At 46.4% G+C, this 24,081-nt stretch overlaps 1 protein-coding gene across 1 annotated transcript; it reads left to right on the forward strand.

Moving 5' to 3' along the window:
• The first annotated feature begins 1,850 nt into the window (after nucleotides 1-1,850).
• LOC142488309 (uncharacterized) lies at nucleotides 1,851-23,636 on the forward strand. Its single transcript, XM_075588678.1, has 4 exons — nucleotides 1,851-1,869; nucleotides 2,160-2,273; nucleotides 2,714-2,827; nucleotides 21,551-23,636. The coding sequence occupies exons 1-4, from the start codon at nucleotides 1,851-1,853 to the stop codon at nucleotides 22,978-22,980; spliced, it is 1,677 nt and encodes a 558-aa protein (XP_075444793.1). The 3' UTR covers nucleotides 22,981-23,636.
• Nucleotides 23,637-24,081: the final 445 nt, after the last annotated feature.

Below are 24,081 nucleotides of genomic sequence, written 5' to 3' on the forward strand. Positions count from 1 at the left end.
AAAGCTGGGCCTTCGTCCAGGTCTCTCATAGCGATGGTATTGCCTTCTTTGACCACCACTAACCTGAACGGGAAGGTCGGGATCGGCAGGATGCTCCTGTGCCTAGCCAGTGTCGATGATGATAGATTTTGGAAGACCATTAGAGGGATATTTTCGAAAGCCAGATCAGAAGGACCCCCCATCGCGCGTCTGAAGGCCTCCTTGGTTTAGAAGTAGTGGAATCAGAGGATGACATCTGAGGTTCTGGGGCTGGTGGGCCCTGTGACGGTAGTCTAGTTGTAAGGCCTCCTCAGTTTGGTCAGGTAGGACTTGGTTCAACCATTTGGAAAAATCTCTTCTGGATCCGTGATTTACTCGGGGATGCCTCTGATTCTGATATTGTTTCTTCTTTTTCGGTTCTCGGAATCCTCCTGTTTCTCCAAGATCTCACAGACCTGTTTTTGGAGTACTTCCAGATTTTCTTTTGTTTTGGGCTTTAATGGACTCATCCAGTTTATGTCCACTGCATCGGTTCTCTGGCCTAGGGCAGCGATATCCTGTTTAAATTCCAGGAGGGCCCGCTGACGTTCTGTTTGTAACAGAACCTTTCAATTGCCATAGAGGTCCCTCAGTGCCCTTTTTTTTTTTTTTTTGCCCCTGTCTTCTACGACTCTTTTGGGGTTAATAATCTTAGGTTTGAAAGCCGATACTAAATGCAGTATATTTGTCCAATAAAACAGATCATTCCAATTCTGTTTTCTCTTTTATACAGACACATTCTGACATCCAATAAATATAGATCAAGGAACCTCTGGCCAGCACCTCCAGAGCAGCACTGTCCACTACCAGCATCTCCAGAGCAGCACTGCCCACTGCCAGCACCTCCAAAGCAGCACTGCCCACTGCCAGCACCTCCAGAGCAGCACTGCCCACTGCCAGCACCTCCAGAGCAGCACTGCCCACTGCCAGCACCTCCAGAGCAGCACTGCCCACTGCCAGCACCCCCAGAGCAGCACTGCCCACTGCCAGCACCTCCAGAGCAGCACTGCCCACTGCCAGCACCTCCAGAGCAGCACTGCTCACTGCCAGCACCTCCAGAGCAGCACTGCTCACTGCCAGCACCTCCAGAGCAGCACTGCCCACTGCCAGCACCTCTAGAGCAACCCTGCCCACTGCCAGCACCTCCAAAGCAGCACTGCCCACTGCCAGCACCTCCAGAGCAGCACTGCCCACTGCCAGCACCTCCAGAGCAGCACTGCCCACTGCCAGCACCTCCAGAGCAGCACTGCCCACTGCCAGCACCCCCAGAGCAGCACTGTCCACTGCCAGCACCTCCAGAGCAGCACTGCCCACTGCCAGCACCTCCAGAGCAGCACTGCTCACTGCCAGCACCTCCAGAGCAGCACTGCTCACTGCCAGCACCTCCAGAGCAGCAATGCCCACTGCCAGCACCTCTAGAGCAACACTGCCCACTGCCAGCACCTCCAGAGCAGCACAGCCCACTGCCAGCACCTCCCAGAGCAGCACTGCCCACTGCCTGCACCTCCAGAGCAGCACTGCCCACTACCAGCACCTCCAGAGTAGCGCTGCCCACTGCCAGCACCTCCAGAGCAGCACTGCTCACTGCCAGCACCTCCAGAGCAGCACTGCCCCCTGCCAGCACCTCCAGAGCAGCGCTGCCCACTGCCAGCACCTCCAGAGCAGCACTGCTCACTGCCAGCACCTCCAGAGCAGCACTGCCCACTGCCAGCACCTCCAGAGCGGCACTGCCCACTGCCAGCACCTCCAGAGCAGCACTGCCCACTGCCAGCACCTCCAGAGCAGCACTGCTCACTGCCAGCACCTCCCGAACAGCACTGCCCACTGCCAGCATGGATCCACGCTTGTTAAGTGAGTAGAGGAGATATTTTGGTGTTTTTGGAATATGCAAGGAGGGAATATCTGATTATTTGGCAGTTATGCGAGTTAAACACCCAAATTAATCTTGTTTTCTTATAGAACCATCAGCACGTAAGAAGGTAATATATCTTCAACTTTTATTTCATGTTTTTGCCAGAAGGGCTAGTAATACATTTCTTTACAAGAGGTATTATATTATACCAATATCAGAGGAGGTGAAATCACAAGAAGCGCCCCCACTCCCAGCTTTACATGATGTATTTTCCTATTCTTGTTGCCAGGTTTCCCAGTGGTTGTACCGAAGAGTTTAGAGATTAAGTCGGAGAAAGAAGAGGCGAACACTGAGGAACATCTGACCCCAATAAAGAGTGAAACTGTTCCATTTCCTGTCTCTGGTGAGTCCCTTTCCCCCTTTGTCTGCACAAAGGGATGTTAACTTGTCACCTCCAGAGCAGCGCTGCCCACTCCCAGCACCTCCAGAGCAGCGCTGCCCACTCCCAGCACCTCCAGAGCAGCACTGCCCACTGCCAGCATGGATTAAGTAAGTAAAGGAGATATTTTGGTGTCTGAAATCTGCAAGGGGGGAATATGTGATTATTTTGCAATTTTGTGAGTCAAACACCCAAACTAATCTTGTTTTCTTATATAATCTTCAGCAGGTAAGAAGAAAATATATCTTAAACTCTGTCATTTTCTGCCAGAAGGGCTAGTAATATATGTTTTTACAAGAGATATTGTATTATACTGTATTATACCAATATCAGGGGAGATGAAATCACAAGAAGCACCCCCACTCCCAGCTTTACATGATGGATCTCCCTTTTCTTATTGCCAGGTTTCCCAGTGATTGTGCTGGAGAGTTTCGAGATTAAATCGGAGAAAGAAGAGGCGAACACTGAGGAACATCTGACCCCAATAAAGAGTGAGACTGTTCCATTTCCTGCCTCTGGTGAGTACCTTTCCCCTTTGTCTGCACAGAGGGGTGTTATCTTGTTACAAGGCGCATGGTCACATTTAGCGAATATGTATGGTTAATTGCCTCTCATAGGAAGTCCCCAGGCCTGCTGGGTGTTCTGGGACAAACCACATGCAGCAGAGTTAGAAGTGCAATATGGCTCTCAGACACGTATAAAGGTTGGAAATGCAGAGTTATGGGCGTCTGACCATCAATAGATGCGATAAAACGCATAACGTAAAAACAAATTTAAGGGACCCTTCCCCTGTCTGACCAGTGTATTCTGCCTGTGCTCATGTATGGATGTGAAACCGAGACCCTGAATGTGACGATAATTCAGAAGCTTCAGACAACGCAAAGAAATATGGTGAGATGTATGCTGGGTATTACCCAAAGAGCACTATGGGTAGGGAAGGATAAGTGGGTGGAGGGGTTAGGAAAGGAAGACTCCCGCTGCAGCCTGATAAGTGAAGTGTATTCACTGTGGGGCAATAGGGCTAATAGGCATAAGTGATACAAAAAGAAATCCCCTTTGAATGCACTCGCAGTGTAGTGTGATAAGTTGTATTCTTAAAGCCCTTTAATGGTAATATTACAAATGATTATAAGATTGGTCACATACAATAAGATAAGGAGTGGCAGTGTAGATGCTGTACTAACATGCACACTGCGGTGCTGTCAGTGCCTTACAGACTAGCGCGATTTCAATATCAACCAGCAATGATAAGGGTTAATGCTGAGCCCATTGTCATAGCAACAACTAACCTATAAATATCCTGACGCTGACGGTGCGGACCCACCTTCGAAAAAGCGTAGACGAGAAACGTACGTCAGGTGGTAAGGGCGTCATGATGCGTAAGGGCTGATTTTGTAGCATACCGGACAGAAGAGATACATTAGTAGCTCTCTTCACTTTAACGAGGCTATAACTTGATGCAGGCTTAGGCTGCGCTTATAGTGCCGGTGATGTCAGCTGGGCTAAGCTTCTGGCGTGCCAACGTGAGAGCTTTGAACCGCGCCTCCAGGCTTAGGGTGAGGTCTCAGTCAGCACTGTGGCACGCGCGCCCGGCAGGGGGGTGGCACGTGCGCTGCACTGCGGTCTGGGGGGAGAGGGAGCGTTTGCGATGGGAGAGGGCGTGGCGATGAGTTTGCAGGGGCGTGGCCATGACCTCACGCGGCTAATTCACCCTCATTGGCTGAACCGCTGGCGGGGGTGTGGGCACGCCTCCTTCGCAAACTCCGATCTCAAATTTCCCTGCCTGCCTCAAAACATGTCGCGCACCGCTGGGGAAAGGTGCGTGACAAGGTAGGAACTGGGGCCGGATTTACTGGGGGGGTGGGGCTTGAACGCACGTGCGCTGTAGAAGTTACTGGGGCCGCCCCCGTAGGCTGCGCTTATGGCGACACGACGTAGCTTCAGAACAAATGCATTGAATCTGTTGCATGCGCTTATAGTAGGCGCAACGGTGACGGCGCAACCTCATTCTCTGTAGTCAGTGGAATTTGATTTTTACAGCGACGGTCTCACCATATGACAGGCAGATAGCTTCTGATGCAGGGAGATGTTTGTGTGTTTGTCAAGTGAAACACACTATATTAACAACTTTAAAATAGTAAAGTCTCCCATTATTTAAAGTAAAAGTAAAGTAAATTCAGCATACAAACACAAATTACAACTCCTCTCCGTTACAGCCTTCCCCCTTGCTCTTGTCTCCGCCCCTCTGCCTTCCCCCTTGCTCTTGTCTCCGCCCCTCTGCCTTCCCCTTTGCCTGACGTAGCAAGAGACGTCTCCAAAACACAAATTACAACTTTCTCAATGGTTACGGAGACGGGAGGAGGCGTGAGGCCTCTGTAACTCACCTGCTGCCAGCCGGGTCTTCGGTGACGTGTCGCCAGGGCAACGCCGCAGGGTCATGTGACGTCACACTCCACAATTGTAACGCGCGTCAAATGGCGCGGTGGGGTGACGTGACGTCACATGACCCGCGACGTCCTTTGACGCCGTGCCATCGCGAGAGGAATTCATGTTTTTTTTTATTTATAGATGTTATGTGTAAGTTGATTGTGGTACAAAGCTCCAACTATGTAATGCCTTTATGAGTGATGTGCTCTCTAAAGGGACGGTCCCGCATTCAATCAATGTTATTGTTTACATACCCAGGATCCCCTGGTCCTGTGTAATACCTCCCCGCCTGTGATTGTGGGTGGAGGAGGTTATGTACACCTCAGGCGTGGGGTGGTTTTTGATTCTTTTGGTCACGGGACGGGGACACCATGGGTATTTAGGGTTGATTGTATTATTGTCTTTTCACTCTTCGATAAAGCGCAAACGGTACGCGAAACGCGTCAGGGGTCTCTTCCCCTTGCTGTTTATGTGCCACAAATAAAGTATTTTTGTACCAGTAACACGCAGTCCAGCCGCGATTTTTCCCTTCGCTGGTGCACCGCCTCACACACCGTGGCTCTATGGACACTCTTTCAGCTGGAGCACGCGGACGGTCCGCGAGGAGAAACACAATTGAGTGAGTACAAGTTTATTTTCAATATCCACATGTACTACTGTTCAACCACCAGGCCCATGCAGTGCATGTTAACAATATCGTGCCTTTAGGAATAGGCCAGTTAACCTGCAGGCTATGTGTATATTCTGAGAACACTGTGGAAATACTTTAACAAGACTCTATACTTTATTGAACTTTGTGATTCATATCCTCTGAATGTTTATTATACCGTCTGGGATTTCATTATCTTCATTCTATATATATCCGGACTTGCCTCAGGGAAGCATTACTTGGGGGTGTTCTACTCCTATCTTTTCTTTGCTCGACTTGACTTACAAAGTGTGATAGCTCCGAGGAGTTCATGAAAGTTATCATACTATGGTCATTTGACATATCTGGCTGGACTGCAATCACTGGTACATTTTTTCATTAGTCATTTTTTTGACTGGCACTAATTGGAATATTGTAGTTCTGTTTTTCATTGATTTTAAATAAATAATTCATTATCTAATCTGCATAATACTGGTTTCCAAACAAAATGGACACTATATTGAAGATGAGGCGTTAACTCCTAATACAGCTAGAGTTTATACATCTAACAATGAGGATAATACTAGCTGAATATGTCTTTGATGGGTCGGGGGCCATATCATGTGAGGAACCAGCGGATTTGATACATATTTTCTGCAACTTGATAAATTCCTTATACAGGGCATATGTTTGTGGTGGGCTTACAGAGCGCGCTTGTACCCGCTCCTCTTGTACACACTCCACGGAGGTCTCATCCGCCCCCGCCGGTGAGTCACGCATTCTGCGAGCGCGGCCCGCATGCGTGACATCGCGCCACCATCACGAGCCGCGGGGCAAGTACTAATGACCTCCTTGTCTCCTGCGCCCTATACCGGTCCTCGCTGGGACCGCGCTTCCATTCCGCCCCTCTCCTATTGGTTCCTGTTCCCTTAAATATCCGGTTCCTACAAACCTAGACCCCCCTGAGGTGGACCAAGCCCTCTCCTCTATTTCTGAACACAATTTCTCCATAATCTAGTTGCTTTCCTGGTTCAAAAGTTCGATACACTTTCTCTCCAACTACCCAAATCTAGAGTCATCAGGCCTGCTACTTTGTCTGCCACCTCAGAGGGTTCAGTACCACTGGAACCACGCCTCCCTACATAAAAAACAATATTCAGGTGATCCACATGCTTGTAGAGGTTTTCTAAAGCAATGCGACATACAATTAGAGCTAACACCCACTCGTTTCACTTCTGACAAAGCTAAGGTAACTTATATTATTGCATTGCTGACTGGTGATGCCCTAGCATGGGCATCCCCCATTTTGGAATTAAGACCAGAACTTACACAGAACTTTGCAGAGTTCAAGAAGGAATTTCAACACATGTTTAACACTCTTTATCGTAAAATTACTGCTGCTTCTTCTTTATTTCATAGCTCGCAGGGGCACAGGTCGCTGGCTAAATATGTTTTGTAGTTCCGGACGATTGCTGCAGAGACAGGTTGGAACAACGAGGCCTTATCTGCCGCCTTCTGGCAAGGACTCTTCGAATCCTTGAAGAATGAGTTAGCCGCTCAATAGAGGCCTTCCGCCCTTGAAGATCTTATAGCAGTATGTATTAGGGTAGACCAACGTAGCCAGGAAAGACGTGTCAAACGTCAACATTCTTGTTCTCTCACCCCTTTGCCTCTTGCTCACAGAAATCCCCCTACTTCTCTCCCGGCCTTAGAGGCCCCACAACCCATGCAGTTGGGGAGTCATCAACCCTCTTCCTCTGAGAGACTACGCCGGAGAGACGAGGGGCTATGTTTCTAAGGCGGGTCCTATGGGCAACACTTGCATCGCTGTCCTTCGAAGCCGGGAAACTCCAGCGCCCAATGAGGTATGAGGGGGTCTCATTGGGTACTATTTCTTCTCTTCCCTCTACTAAAGTAACCTGCCAAAAAAAGTTATGCTCCCAATCTACCTCGATGGTCCCAACTTCCGCATACCTGCCTCTGCATTCGTCGACTCCGGGTCTGGGGGAAATTTTGGATCAGGATTTTGCTACCAAACACAACATCCCTCTGGTAGAGAAGTCGGTACCTGTCGGTCTCGAGGCCATAGATGGACGACCCCTCCAACCAGCCTTCATCTCTTTTTGGAAACACCACTCTTGCTCCTCTCCACAAAGGATGGATATTCGGGGGAAATTTCTCTGGTTATAATAAATTCCCCTTCAGTGCAGGTAATCCTGGGGTTACCTTGGTTACAGCGTAACAATCCTCATATAGATTGGATGGCTAAGGAACCCTTACGATTGGATTTCTCTCTTAAAGAGACTACGGTAACCCCAGTAAAGATTCTAGCGGGTGTAGAGACCACCAAATCTGGTAAATCTTCCCTCCCTGAGGCTTAATCTGAATTTTTGGATGTTTTCGACAAGGTCTTTTCGGAGACTCTTCCCCCCTCCATCGTCCCTTCGATTGCCCCATAGATTTTTTGCCCGCCACCATCCTTCCCAAGGCCAAGTCCTACCCTTTGTCCCTTCCTGAAACTAAAGCCATGTCAGAATATATTCAGGAGAACCTCAAGAAAGGCTTTGTTAGAAATTCTACCTCCCCTGCGTGAGCTGGTTTCTTTTTCGTAAAATACAGGGTATGATCAAAGAAGATTCAAAAAAGAATCCTCCACCAAATTGCACTCTATATTTCCATATATCGTATTTATTTGGACAGTTTGTCCCAGCAGAATCACTTGCTCTACAAATGGCTATCTATTGATTCTAAATCGGCATACCCAGTTAAAATAAAAAACAATAAAATTTTATTTCATCAATTAATTTGTGACTCTGTGCTATTATTTACAGTGTGTATTGTTTAATAATCCCTATTGGAGTAAGTAGACTTAATTTTTGGTATATTATTTCAAGACTAGTTATCACATTAATATGTGTGTCATCCGGTATAGCTGTGACGTTCGAGAGGCTTTGGCCCGGGATTAAAGGGGTTACACCCCAATTGGCCACCCTCTAACCTCACCAGGGAGACAAGGGGTTAACTGGGCTGAGGTCCAGAAATGTGATTTAACCTTTGTTATAACATGAAAATGTATATTTCCCTGTCCCCATGTTTTATTGTTATATCAGTGTCTGCATCACACACACACTAGGATCCATCCGGGAGCACAAGGGTTAATAGTTCGTTAATGATTATAGTCCTTTGTGTAATTTTCCCGCCTTTTCAGGCACCATTTTGCAGGTCCCCATAGGCCTCCATTAGGGCTCAATGCTTTCTAATGGCGGATCTTGCTGTTTTGGTCCTGTTTCCTGTGAAGACCAGCAGGTGGCGTCCGAGAGGGAGAGCGGCGGTTTCCCATTGTAAGTCAAGGGGCCCATTGACTTCAATGGAGTTTCCTCGACGGAGCTTTCCAGGAACGAGTTGGCTGCCGTCCAAACCGCAAAAACGCAAAGCGGATACAATTTCTAAAAGAGAGCTTTGATCACTTACAAGTCAAGTTCAACGACAAGTGGCATGGGAATAAACAGTTCTAGAGCAGCTTGAAATAAAATTCTTTTTGCCCCTAGTTACTAGACCTCCCCCCACTCGACCACAACCGGGTCCCCGAATCCTGGACCCCCGATAAGGGTCGAACCGAAAAGAGCGGGTCGCGCCATAGGTTCCAATGGCGGCGGCAGAAACAGCTCAAGAAAACGGCTAAGTGTAAAAAGCTGAAATTTAGGAATCCATATCTCCTGTTTTGGAGGCTCCAGAGGGCCAGGGTTTGGGGTACCTGTAGGCACTTCTCCGGCATGGCTGCAGAACCATCCTTGACCCTCTTGGACCAACCCGATGGAGTATGGACCCCCTTGAAAGTTTGGGACTTTTGCCATTGATTCTAATGGGGGAAAAGCCGCGTGGCGGAAAAATGACTAAGTGTAAAATGTTGAAAAGTGTAAGTCCATATCTCCGGTTCTGGAATGCCCAGAGGGATGGGATTTGGGTGGCATGTAGCCAAGGTTCCGGCTTTAATGCATGCCCCTTCCCAGCCCCCTCAGACCAACCAGACGGAGTGTGGACGAATGTAAAGATTTGTGGATTTTCTCATAGACTTCAATGGCGGTGGTTCCCCATTGAAAGTCTATGGCAGGAAACTCCATTGACTACAACGGCGGAGTTGCTCCATTGAAACCCATGGCGGCGGAGCCCGTTGTTTTCAATGGAGATTTAGTGAAACGCTGAGATTTCTTTTTAGCGGAGATTTTTATAATAAAATGAGAAACGGTTTAACGTGTATTTGTGTAACTCCGGTTCCGAAGGTCGTAGCAAGTCGCAAATTGGACCATAGGGTGTCCCAGTTCCGGCATTGAGAACTGGGAAGTTTGGACCCGCTGGACCCAACGGAACCAGATATTTTAATACGTTTATGTTTTATCTTTAATACTGTGTCCCAAGGTAGGGACGGAACCCAGAGGAAATTCCTTTGCATACCAGGGTAGCATATGGTCCGAGAGGCGACCCAATGTCTAGGACTTAAGTATTGTTCAAAGGATTTTGTCACCTACACTGTTCACAGGAGGGCGGAGGGGACTCAAACCAGAGCAGGCTTTAAGTGTCCCATTTCACACCTTTCAACAAAGGGTTTCCTGCCAGGAATTTCGTTTAGTAGACTGGCTGGCATTCCTGATGCAAATGTGGGGCTGCAGAAATGAGACCCCAGAGTGCTACTGCGCATTTGCCCACTAGCAGGGGGGCATGTATCAAAATGTATTCCCACGTTAGAGAGTGGCTGGAGGTAATTGCAAACCAATCACCTGTACTTAAATGTTAAGGATAGAGTTACAAAGGGCATATAACTTGTGGTAACCCAGATATCCATGTTGGTCTTCTGATATCATCTGAATTGCTACCTGATTGCTGAGAGAAATGCTATGCAATGTCTTGGCATGATGAAGAGTGCTGTATGAACTGCCAGTCCAGATGTGACTGTTTCATCATTTCCATCTTTAAGTAAGTGTCTATATTTTGCCTGTTATTTGTATAATCTGTTGTGTTCACCTTTATCAAGGAATAAATGATATTTTATCATATCTAAGTCTCGTCCCAGTTCAAACCCAGTTATATATATATTTATATATATTTTTGGTGTAATATTAATAGCCTGTCATAAGCTATCGTCACAATAGCGCAATTTATTTTGTCTACTTCGACATCTCAATACCCACTCAATAGCCACTGGAAATATATATACTCCATATAGAAGGATATCCTCGGGTATTGAGATGTCGAAGTAGACAAAATAAATTGCGCTATTGTGACGATAGCTTATGACAGGCTATTAATATTACACCAAAAATATATATAAATATATATATAACTGGGTTTGAACTGGGACGAGAACTGGGTTTGAACTGGGAGTATATATATATATATACTGCTGCGGCAGAGTTTATTCGAGCATTTGCCCATTCTCTGCCGCAGCAGTAACCTGGCGCGCGCCGGAGGGTGCCGGGCGCGCGCCGAAGCAGCGGAAGAGCGCCCTCCGATCGGGGCGCTCTCCCTACTGCTGCCGGGTCCGCCGGGTCCCCCGGAACCCCCTGCCGCCGTCCCGCGATCGCGGGACACCAGGGCTCCCTCGGGGAGCCCTGGACGCGCGTGCAGGGGGCGCTGACACCTGATGACGCGTGACCGCGCATCGGTGACGCGCGGCACGCCGAGGGAGTGGGGCTAGCAAGCCGGGGCATCCCCCGGCTTGCGGAACTAGCCCCACTCGAATAAAACGTGTCGGCAGTGTATAGTGGTCGACAAATCACCAAAAAATCTACTCGCCCCCTAGTACCACACGTGTGCTGCTTGGGCCAATAGGAGCTCGCCACGATGTTAAATCCACTCGCCCGGGGCGTGCAAATGTATAGGTTTGTCGAACACTGTATATATATATATATATATGTATATATATGTATATATATATATATATATATATATATATATATATATATATATATAATTATATCTATTCCTATATTATAGTGTTATTCATCACAATGAACGGCGCTACAAGTATCTATGCTGTCTAATAACAAAATACTTAGGATAGGGTGGGCTACCAGTGTAACACACACAGTTACTCAGAATATAAATATATACTTTCAATGTATAATGTTCTGGTATGTATCCTGTAGCAAGAAATATCCCTAGTATGTACTTTGTAAATATATTTTTACGGCTGGCGGTGCTGCGGGGGGTGGGGGCCTGGAGGCAGGCGGCACTGCGGGGAGGGGGGGTGGGGGACGGGGGCCTGGCGACTGGCAGTATTGCGGGGGGGGGGGGGCGGTGGCAGGTCACAGCAGTTGTCGCCGGCCCTGCCCCGCTGCAGGCACCTGTCTGTCCCACGCTGGCTGCTCACGCGTGCGCCGGGCCTCCCTCTCACGCCGGCGTGCCAGAAGCTTAGCCCAGCTGACTTCCGGTGCTGCCGTCGGAGAGACCCGGCACCGGGTGCAGCATTTTTTTGTTTGTTTGTTTGTTTTTAAATGGCAGTTTTTAAATGGCCCTACACACACAATCCTACACAGGGCCGCCAACAGGGGGGGTCTGCCGGTGTTGGCGTCCCTGGCTCCGTGGGTCAGGAGACCCGGCCATGGCGAGCCAGTTAAAAAAAAAAAATACTAACAATAAAAACGCTGCACCCGGTGCCAGGTCTCTCGGCAACACCAGAAGTCAGCTGGGCTAAGCTTCCGGCGCGCGCACGAGCAGCCATTGTGGGACTGACAGGTGCCTGCAGCGGGGCAGGGCCGCTGCCCCCACCATCAGCCCCCCGCAGTCTCGCCAGGTGCCGGGCCACTGCCCCCCCCGCAGTCCCACCAGCTGCCGGGCCACCACCACCCTTCGACCACTCGCAGTCCACCCGCACACCTGCTGTCCTGCCAGCTGCCGGCACCCCACAGTCCCTCCACTCGGCGGGCCCCTGTCACCGCCCAACGCTACACCTCCCCCCCCCCCTGCAGACACCGGCACACCGCTCCCCCCCTGCCTCAGTGCAAAATGTGTTTCTCCCCTGGTTACATGTATTTCTCCCCTTACAGTGTATGCACCAAACACAAACACATGGGATCAGGTCGGGAGGGAAAGGGTTAATGGTGTTTACATGTTTATGGCCCTTTGTTCCCCTTCCTGCCTTTTTACCCCCCATTTGCAGCCGTTCCATAGGTCGCCATTGGAGCTCCATGAATGTCTATGGAGATTTCAAGGGTTTTGGCCCGATATCGAAGAAGACCAGCAGATGGCTCCCGAGAGGATGAGCGGAACTTCTCCATTGAAGTGAATGGCGTAATGCCTTTCAATGGGGATTCCTCGAGTCCGCTCTCCAAGAATGAGTTGGCTGTCGGCCAAACCGCAATCTCCGAATACGGATACAATTTCAAGGAAAGAGCTTTGATCCGTAGATTACCGTGGGAACTTGGTCACGGCCAAGTTCAAACATATTAAAATTGTAACTCCGGTCCTAGGGCAGGTAGCGGTCCAATTCTTTTTGCCCCTAGCTCAGGGGAAACTCCTTACTCGACCCCAACTGGGTCCGATGGGCAATGGCCACGGGAAAGGGTCGCGCCCGCCACTAGGGTCGCCCCATTGACCGCAATGGCGGAGAAAAGCCACTTGGTTTTAAAACACCAAGTGCGAAAGTGCGAAAACCTAAAACCCATATCTCCGGTTCGGTGAGGGCTGGGATTTGGCCACCATGCAGTAACTGCTCCGGCATGATTGCATGGCAATTTCCAGCCCTCCGATCAACCGAACAGAGTATGGGTAACTGTTTAAAATGTGGTTCTGCAATATGTCCAACATGTGGTGTTTAAATGATATATTGTTATCTCCGGTTCGGTGGGTCCCAGCGAGCTGAAAATTTTCCACCATGTAGAGTCCCCTCCGGCATGAGGGTATGGCAATTTGTAGCCCGCTCGGGCCAACCGAATTGAATATTTTATTGTATATAAAATATTGTGAATTCACTATTTCATGCCTAGTGTAAAGCCCGCGAAAACTACTGACCCATACGGTATGTTAATGGTCAGGGGGTGACAGTATGTCTACACAAAGGCCACTGATCAAAGGCTCATCCCCCCCCGGTTTGTGTATACAGGGTGGAGAGAAAGCAGGACATGGCCTTTCACATGAAGTGTCGTAATTCGCACCTTTAGTCAGGTTTACCCGGCCCAGATCCCCATCTGGCAGACTTATAGACGCCAACTCTTTTAAGTGGGGTTGGGAAAATGGGAGCCTGACTAAGGGATTGTGCGCATGGGCCAGCTACCTGGGGGCAGGTACCAAAGTGCTTCCCACGTTAGCTGGCAAAAGGTAATATGTGTCATAATTGGGGTATGAGGGTTTAATGGGATCTGTGTATATGTTGATCTGCATCCCCCTGCTTCAGCAGAATTGCCCCAGGTCAGAGATGTATTTCCCCAGCAGTCTGTTATATTACTACTGTATGTGTGTGTAAATCATGTCAGGAGGGAAAGGGTTAACCATATTGTGTATATGTTGATCTGCATCCCCCTGCTTCAGTAGAATTAATTGCTATGTTATGTATTAACATGGAGAGAGGGAGAAATGGTATTGTATTGTATTCCTGACAATGGATAAAGTGAAAAAATGATATCTTTCATTGTATACATGCTATAATGGTGATACTTGGACACAAGTTAAATCCCACCTATAGCAGGCGGCCCAGGGATTGTTAACCCCTTCTTACCAATAGAAAGTATGATTTCCCCATGTAATAGTTTATGCCATATTTTTATTCAGAAAGGCAGTGTGAGTTATGAGTCCTCTGATGTGTTAATGAGGCCATATGCTGATCAAAGGAGGCTACTTGAAAGACTTTGGTGTGGAGAAGTTCCTCAGAGGTGAGAAAAAGCCTGTACATCCGGGGAAGTGACTCGCCTCATTGCCTATGCAGCCAGCTCTCACAGATGGATACTAACCATTGTGACCTGTCAAACATAACACCCTACATGAAAGACCCCTGCCCAATAAGCATTTTTGCTAGACAGGATGGCAACGATGGCATCAGGTCATAGTTTTTTATAAATGGCCTGGCCAAGTAGCTACAGGGGAGGGGTGTATTACTGAGGGGCTGGGTAAACCCAGCTTCTTGCGTTACCTGGCAACCGGTGATTGGGACAAGATAATTGTTCACCAATAACTGAACTGAATCCTGAAACCAGGATTTTAACAGTATACTCTACTCGGCTTGTGTGTCTAATAGGCCATTATAATCTTTTCCCTTGTAGTGAATGTGTAACGTTAAGTTTGTCATTCCTCAAAGAGGAAGTCTGCAGGGAAGTGAGTTATCTTCCCAACAAACTTCTCTGTGGTCGCCGGTGTCGCTGCTGCAGCTTGCTTAACCTCACGTTGGCTATTTGTTAGTCCTGAAGTCTGCGTAGCAAAACCTGTACGCTTGTCACGAAATTTAATTTCGCTAGCCTTGCCTTGCCCATATCTGTCAGGAGTTTTAATGTATTGTCTCAGATTATATCTGGACACTGCACCCTCATTACGAGCTTGCTGTTCAAAGCGTGTAGTTTGTGGTGTAGTCTGTGGTGTAGGAGTGTCTTGTTAGATAGCAGTATCTTGCCCCAGGTCCCCACGGGCCAAATTGAATTTCAAATGCCAGAGTTTCACCGTTAATCAGATCTCTCTGATACTGACTCCTCATTAAAACATTCAGATCTGCAACTCGTGCAAAATCCGTAACAGCAATGATATACTATATATATATATATATATATATATATATATAATGAAAATTGTACCTTCTCTTTTATAAAGAGGAAATAGCATACATGTGTACTTTCAAGATTAAATGGGTAACGTAAGATTTATTATACAACTCATGAGTAATTAATCACGTTGGAGCGCCATAATCTGGGTTCAGAAACCTACCTTCCTTTATCAAGTGTCGCCTTATGGTAAGTTATATCCTGCACTAAGCAGAGAACACAAACCACAATGTTGCACTTGAAAAAGTCTCGGCCACACTCTCACATATTATGATATTATGGAGGGTATCGTGAGATTATTATAAAGAAAGGTTACTCAGAGTTTGTATAAGAAAAGGTTTATCATTTATTGTATCACAACAATATTCAGAAATATCAGAAATATCAAAAATATCAGAACAAGCTTCTTATAAGCTAATGGCTAGCAGTTACAGTATGTTACCAATCCATTCCTAACTATGCAGAGATTATAACTAGATATGCATTGTCAATACTCACAAACCAAAAAATATTACGATAGGTCAGCCAGTCCCAGCTCAAGTCTCATCTGTGTGACTTCACACCTAAGTTCGGTTCTCTCTCTCTAACATGGAGTCGGGCAAACCTATTATAGGGTGCATTATCTGCTGCGTACGTGTCATGTGTCCATGCTCTGTGGTTTGTGACGTATGATGTTTATGATTTAGGAATTACATTTAGTGACGTATGATGTTTACGTTCTAGGAATTACAGTTAGTGACATATGATATTTCATAAATTACCGTTCAAACCACGGCGTGTTTACCGGTGTTAGTTCCCCTTTTATGTCTATGTAACCTGTCCCAATATCCTGCCACTTCTGAGCAAAACAAGCTATTATTTCTAAAACAAGAAAACCAGGATTTTAACAGTATACTCTAAGCTATACTAGGCCTTACAATGATACTATGTATATATGTACCTGTGACCTGTATTCATTATGCGTTATATGCCAGAAAACACCTGTAATCCATAACACTGCCATGTTAGGAATGGGGGGCCTGCATCTATATAGTTGCTTGCACCCCTTATTCCTGTGCTTGTTGTGACCTATAACAACTAAGGAGCTGCTATTCGGCTGAATATCTCCTTGTCCAACCCCAATAAGTGTAAATTTTTCTGTAATGTTATTTGCTTGATGTATTGTCTGTTCTCATAGGAAATAAACTCATTCAGATTTACTATATCCTAGTCTTGTTCAAACTGGCCCGGTTATTCTATGTATTGTCTGTTCTCTCGTGACAATAGGGTATAGATAATTGTTAACCAATACCTGAGACCCAATGTTAGGGTATAGAGCCCAAATCACATAAAAACGATGGTAAGCTCTATGCCCAGTGTTCTTCGTTATTTCATCTGAATGACACCTGATGCCTGATGAATTGCTAATCTGAATCCTGATTACTTCATTGTCCCCTTCCTAAGTAAGTGTAAATATTCCGTTTGTTATTTGTCCAATATTGTGTGTTCATCTTAGTTTAAGGAATAAACTTTCTTTATGATATCACAGTCGTATTCAATTCAACCCAGTTATTTGGCGTATATTATAACCCTGTACAGCTACCCTGACACTGACCCACAGAATTTACAATCTAAATGGAATAAAGGGAGATTTACAGAATGCAATAAGAGCAAGTGCAATATAAAACATTTTCAGGAAAGACGAAAGTGCATCAGAATTGCAAGGACTAGCCAGAGACCCAAACTAAGCAAATGATTAATTGAAGAGATGAGATTTCAGGCATTACTTGAAGATTGGTAGGGATGCGGGTTGGTGAAGGTTGAAGGTGAGGGAATTGCACAGCTAGGAGACAGGTTTAAGGCTGAGTTCCCGATGGTGACGGAGGCGCATGCGCGCCACACACCCCGGCCCTCTGAGGCAGGCCCTAGTGGCTGTGTGTGTGGCCGCGCAAAGCGCTGTTCCGCGTACGCTGACAGGGAAGACACAAATGTTGTCTTCCCATGCCAGAGGTCGCGTGGCAACATGCAGCCAATGGCAGGGCAGATATGCCCCATCATGGCCGCGCTCCCCGTTATGGCCCCGCTTCCTGCTCTCCCCTACAGACAGTCGTTCGTGACTGTAGTCTCTGCATGCACTGCCATGCTGCCAGGTGTGCGTGCAACAGGGAGGACTGGGGCCGTAGCCTTAGATGTGAGAGTTCTGAAGAGACAAATGGAGCAAAGAGGAGACGGCCCTCAGCAGAGCTAGAAGGGGTATAGAAGGAGATAAAAGCTGAGATGTAGGAGGGGATAGAAGAACGTACAGAGAACGAGAATCTGCTAAGTAATGCAGTGTTTGATGGGGAGAAACTGAAAGGATCTCATGAGAAGAGGAGGGATAGAGAAGGACCAAAAAGATAGTGAGAGAATTCTAGTAACGGCGTTTTGAATAGTTTGTAGAGTGGCGTTGGGAGAAGGGCAGGCCAGAGAGGAGAAAGTCTCCATAGTGGGAAGATGAGCGTATGCAGGAGAGTTTTAGGAGAGAGCAGACGGTGGAAATGTTGCAGAGAAAATCTGCCAGATTTATCAACAGCCTGAATGTGAGAGGAGAAGGAAAGAGAGGAGACAAATATTACACCAAGGCCGCGTGCTTGGGAATTATATGAATACTATTTTTGACGGGCAAAATATGAGGCAAAATAGAGCAGTTTAGTTTATGTGGGTCTTATGGCAGAAGATTACATGGGCAGTGTAGTCACTGCATCACTTAGATTGTAAGCTCTCCAGGGCAGGGATTTCCGTTCCTATTGTCTGTTTGTTGCACTTATTGGGGGTTATGCACTAAGCAGTGATAAGTGCTTTTAAGTGAGATAAATGCCTTTATAGTGTGATACTGTCTGCTATGAGATTCACAAAGCAGTGATAAGTGCTGTTAAGAAAAAAGCAATTATAGCACGATACTGCAGTGTTATCACTGCTTTGTGAATCTCACAACAGGCAGTATCACGCTATAAAGGCATGTATCTCACTTAAAAGCACTTATCACTGCTTTGTGCATGACCCCCATTGTATTATAATCCCCTGTACTGTATTGTTTCTGCTGTAAAGCGCTGAGTACACTGTCTGCATTATATAAAGACATACATGGGCATCTACAGTATCTTTACACTATATATTGCTGTCTGATTCAGTTGATATTATTAACACACTAATATGATAGACCAGGAGTTCCTTAACTTTACTTCTCATGGACATTTTCAGTGTTAATTATTTGGAGGATGTACATGTATCCTTAAATAACGCATACAGTAATAAATACAAGTTGTGTATCAATGATTTCACTGAGAGATGCTACAAATACATTTCAGGGTTTTGGGACTACCACCAAATTCATTAGGGGCCACTGAATGTCCATGGGCCACAATTTTAAAACCCTGGGTGAAGAGAACATTTTGTTAATTAAAAATTGGTGAAATAGATTCTTCAGTGTTTTGGATTTGTAATTTGCGTTCAGTAATTTGATTTACAGATTGAAAACATTTGTTCTGTCTTTTTTTTTTTTTTTCAAAATCGTATTTATTGGAAACATATAAATACAGATAGACAATAAACAGTGTCATGGACACATGACTGGTAACTTCAGGATGTTTACCATTACAGGTTTTCTAGTTAAGGTAAAGAAGGGAAGGAAGGAGGGAGGGAGCAGAAAGAGACGAACAGACAGGGAAGGATGGGGTTGGGGGGGAGGTGGGTAGGGGAAGGAGGGAAGGGGAGCAGAGGTAGGATCCTCCTGGGTCTCTGTCTTTTCTATCTGGCGGCGGCCGGTGGGCTTCAGCCTAAGCTTGGCCAGGGCTCTGTGCTACCAGCCAGAGGTCCCAGGTTTTCCAGAACTGAGGCAGTCTCTTATGGAGCATATAGAAAAAATAAATAAGTGCGCACTAAAATATATACTTAATACAAAGTGTTAATTGTGATGTCAATTTAAATCAAAAAAACACACCCCACTCTGTGGAAAAGGTAAATAAATATATACCAATGTAGATGAGCGTAGATGAGATGTAGACCCTAGAATCTAGTAACAAAAAAACAAACAAAGCGCTCAACACTCATTGATGCTATTTACAGGACATTGAGACTGTGGCAGAGTCATCAATTATCTGGCATTTCACCTACACTGGCGACACACTTTATTCGAGCTCGGCTAGTCCCACGAATTCGGGTATACTCGGGTGTATTGAGGTTTGTGACTGTTTTCTGCCCGAGTGCATTGGGTTATTTTCCAGGCAGGGATTGAAGCATTTTATTCCCGCTGGCTGCAATACTGCACAGTATATATATATATATATATATATATATATATATATATATATATATATATATATACTGCATTACAATTCATGAATTTATGCCATCTGGTAGACACGCGAAGCATTGCAGCCTATTAAATCCTAATCATTATCATTTAACAGATCAGCCGCCCGTCAGCCAGGCATAAACCATGGCTGGGAAGGCAAACGCAACGGGGCTTGTCAGAGGTGAGGAGCGGCGCATTCCAGGTATCTGCCAGGTACATACTGGGTATTTGCTCGAATAAAGTGTGTCGGTGCAGTACCTGTAGGTGGAAAGGAGAGTGAAGCTCTGGTGGTTCCTGGTTGCAGATGCTGGTAACTGCCACTCTGTGGCTCTATGCTTGATTAATCTACCTTGATGTACGCATAACCTTGAAGCACCTTATATATAAACATCGTTTATTACATTTTTCACGATGAGTGTTGTGCGCTTTGTTTGTTTTTTTTCTTATGGAGCATGGCTGTGAGCTTCTCCATATTCATGACTGCATTTATCCTCCTAACTACCGTGCTTCTCGCCGGAGCGTTAACCTGTTTCCAGGCTGCTGCTACAGAACATGTAGCAGCCGTAAAAATGGATGAAACCAGTCTGGCTATTGGACTGGATTGGAGAATCCCAATGGGTTTTCCAAGCACATAGGTCAAAGGGTCCATGGAAAAAACGATCCCTGAGGTTTCACGGAGAAGCGTCTGGATCATGGACCAGAACTTCTGGATCTCTGCACATGACCACCAAATATGGGCCATGTCTCCCTTTTGTCCACATCCCCTCCAGCACAGATCAGGTGTGCTGGGGAAAATCTGGTTCAGCCTAGTTGGGGTCAAGTACCACTGGAATATGATTTTATATATATTCTCTTTTGTTACTGTGCAAATTGAGGTTTTAGCTGCCGATTCCCAGATATCCTCCCAGTCGGCCACGTCTATCCCCAGATTGAGGTCCGCAGAACACTTTAACATATATTGGTGGTTCGGGGTTTTAGATGTCGACTCCACCCCCCTATAAATCTCCGAGATCAGTCCTTCTGGTAGGTACCTTTGATGCATAGGGATTCAAATTTATTTAGATTAAGAAAGTTACAGTTTTGGGAGATTGACAGGAGAAAATGCGTAATTTGCAGGAACTTCAACATACTGTATGCAGATCTTGAGACTGGTATTTGTCTCGACGTTCCTGGAAGGTAAGGATTCTCCCCATCCTCAGCAGATCCGCAACCAGTCTAATTTTCAGGCCCTGGAACTGGCCGAATTGCCTTTGCGAACACCCGGGTGGGAAGTTTGGGTTTCCAAAGATAGGGGTGCGTTGAGAGGGAAAACCTAACAAGCCATACTTCCCTTTGCTTTTAAGCCAAACGCCCCATGTGCATCTCATTGCCCCCATATCGAATTTCCGCGAGCCTCCCTGTCTACCCCCCGAGGACCACAAGGACACCTGGAGAGGGAGAGGGGACGTGTATTGGGACTCTATTGACATCCAGCAGGAGGAGGCCGGGTCGTAATTCCAAACTACATCCTGCCTCAACTGTGCCGCTAGATAGTATCTTACCACATCAGGAACCCCCAGGCCCCCCCTTGCTTTTGAGGACAACATCACCGATCTTGGGACCCTCAGTCTCTTGTCCTTCCAAATAAATTGGAATATATGGGACTGAATGTTCTTCAGGGCTGCCATAGGGACCGCTATGGGGAGGGTTTGGAAAAGGTAGAGTAATCTCGGGAGGATATTCATTTTGATAAATATTATTCTTCCAAACCAGGAGATTTGGATCTTTTTCCATGCGTCCAAGTCTTTTTTGATCTGGTCAAATAGAGGGGGATAGTTATACTGGTAAAGGGATTTGTAAGCATTTGAGATTTTAACCCCAAGGTATTTGATGTGTGTGGAGCTTCATTTATATTTATAGTTTAGCTGTAGGAGTTTCCACGTCGGGATTGGGAGGGATAAATTGAGGGCCTCTGACTTGTCCATATTAACTTTATAGTCAGAGACTAAGCCAAATTGGTCCAGCAGTCTATGGAGGCTAGGGAGGGAAATATGGGGGCTCGCGAGGGTCAGAATCACATCATCTGCGAATAGAAACATTTTATACTCCGTTTCGCCAATCTGTTGTTCTGTCTTTTTTTGTTTACTTCTGTTAGAGATCGGCCTGAATGAGGAACAGAACTTGAGCTCTGATACATCCAAAAGCTGTCTGACTCCTCGCAGCCCAGACGTGCCAAAAAACAATGATTCCTGCCACATTCTGGACACGTGCAAGGAACCAGTGCCACATGATGGTGAATTTACAGACCTTGTACAGCACACAGTGGAGACGGACTCTAAATATGGGTCCAGCAAAACATATGCAAGCGATTTAAGAAGCCACATTGCTCAGCCTTTTCTCTGTTGTCAGTGTGGCAAAAGCTTCTCACTGGACAGAGACCTGCTCACACACCTTTGTGTCCCCACTAGAGAGCAAACTTTTATATGTACAGATGGTGGGAGCGGTTTCTCACTGAAAGGGAAACTTCTTCCACACCAGATGATTCAGACAGCAGTGAATCCTTTTACTTGTACAGTGTGTGGGAAACAGTTAAGTACCAAGACGACCCTCCTCAATCACCAGATGATTCATACAGGAGAGGGGCAATTCACATGTACAGAGTGTGGGAAACAATTCAGTATTAAGAAAAACCTCCTCAGACACCAGATGACTCATACAGGAGAGAAACCATTCACATGTACAGAGTGTAGTAAAAGCTTTGCAACAAAGAAGGAGCGCCGGAGCCATGAGCGGATTCATACAGGGGAGAAACCATTCACATGTACAGAGTGTTGTAAAAGCTTTTCCAGGAAGGACAGCCTCCTCCAACATGAGTGGATTCATACAGGGGATAAACCATTTACATGTACAGAGTGCGGGAAACAATTCACTGCTAAGAACAGCCTCCTTATGCACCAGAGGATTCATACAGGGGAGAAACCATTCATATGTACAGAGTGTGGGAAACAATTCAGTATTAAGAGCAACGTTCTCGAGCACCAGAGAATTCATACAGAAGATAAATCATTCATATGTACAGAGTGTGGGAAACAATTTAAATTTAAGCGTAGTCTCCTCAGACACCAGATGATTCATACAGGAGAGAAGCAATTCACATGTACAGAGTGTGGGAAACAATTCCGTACTAAGAGCTACCTTTTCAGACACCAGATGACTCATACAGGGGAGAAACCATTCATATGTAGAGAGTGTAATAAAAGCTTTCCTCGGAAGAAGGAGCTCCTCAACCATGAGAGGATTCATACAGGGGAGAAACCATTCACATGTACAGAGTGTGGAAAACAATTCAGTACTAAGAGCTACCTTTTCAGACACCAGATGACTCATACAGGGGAGAAACCATTCACATGTAGAGAGTGTAATAAAAGCTTTCCTCGGAAGAAGGCGCTCCTCAACCATGAGCGGATTCATACAGGGGAGAAACCATTCACATGTTCAGAGTGTGGGAAACAATACAGAGCTAGGAACAGTCTCCTCAGACACCAGAGGATTCATACAGGGGAGAAACCATTCACATGTACATAGTGTGGAAAAAGCTTTTCTCAAATGAGCCAACTACTCACACACCACAGGATTCATTCATGGGAGAACCCATTTCCATGTGCATAATGTGGGGAAAGCTTTTCACAGATAATCAGCCTCCTTACACACAAGAGGATTCATACATGAGATAGAACATTTAATTGTTCAGAGTTGGATTGGTCAGCACTGGTAGCATAGTAATACTGCATTAATAAGAATGGGCAGTAACGCATTACTTATTACCATGGTATTCCTATCAGCAGCTGCAGAGTGTGAGGGTGTCAGAGAGAGGACAGAGTGTGAGTGGAGTGGGAGCAGAACTGGGAGCTCCATGACTCACATGCTGCATATGTAAGGAATCCTCCAGCTGGTAATCTCACCCCTCCCGAGTCTAACCCCTTCCCCTCTGCCATGCCTCTTAACCCTTCTACCATGACTCAATCCCTTTCTCTCCTCCCCCGTATTTCTCTCAGCTCTCACCTATGCCCATGAACCCACGCCTCCCCATGGCCTATTAATGTGTACAGGAGAAAGGGGGGGGGGGGTGTATTTGTAAATGGTGAAGAAAAGGGCCTTTAGTGTGGGTGTAATTTGTTTACTATAAAATAATTGTCATCAAAAAATTTTTACTTCTTAAAATTAAAATATTCTAAAATGTATTTGCTTTTTTTTACATTTTATTAACAATGAAATCCATTTGTATATGTAACGGGTATTCCCTATGAATACAACCGCTACTACCTGCTGTGCAACCTGTGTGGTTCTCAGGAGCCTAAGCCTCCGCTTGGGGAACCTGGGGTACATACATATTATATCTCATGGTGCAATGCCTCCACCTGGGAGGGATCCCAACGGAGTGGGAGGAGACCCTCACAGGAAACAATCACACAAAGCGAGCAAATATAAAACAGGACTGTCTTTACTGCACAGCATAACATATATCATCGCACTTCAACATAACCGTGGCTCCTCTCTAGAGAAGACACATATGGCGTCACACAGAACGCTAACCTCTATGCGCCACGGCGGATGCTAACCACTCTGCGCCACGGCGGACGCTAACCACTCTGCGCCACGGCGGACGCTAACCTCCCACATAGTGAT

This window comes from Ascaphus truei, chromosome 2, assembly GCF_040206685.1.
Source record: "Ascaphus truei isolate aAscTru1 chromosome 2, aAscTru1.hap1, whole genome shotgun sequence".
NCBI classification, from domain to species: domain Eukaryota; kingdom Metazoa; phylum Chordata; class Amphibia; order Anura; family Ascaphidae; genus Ascaphus; species Ascaphus truei.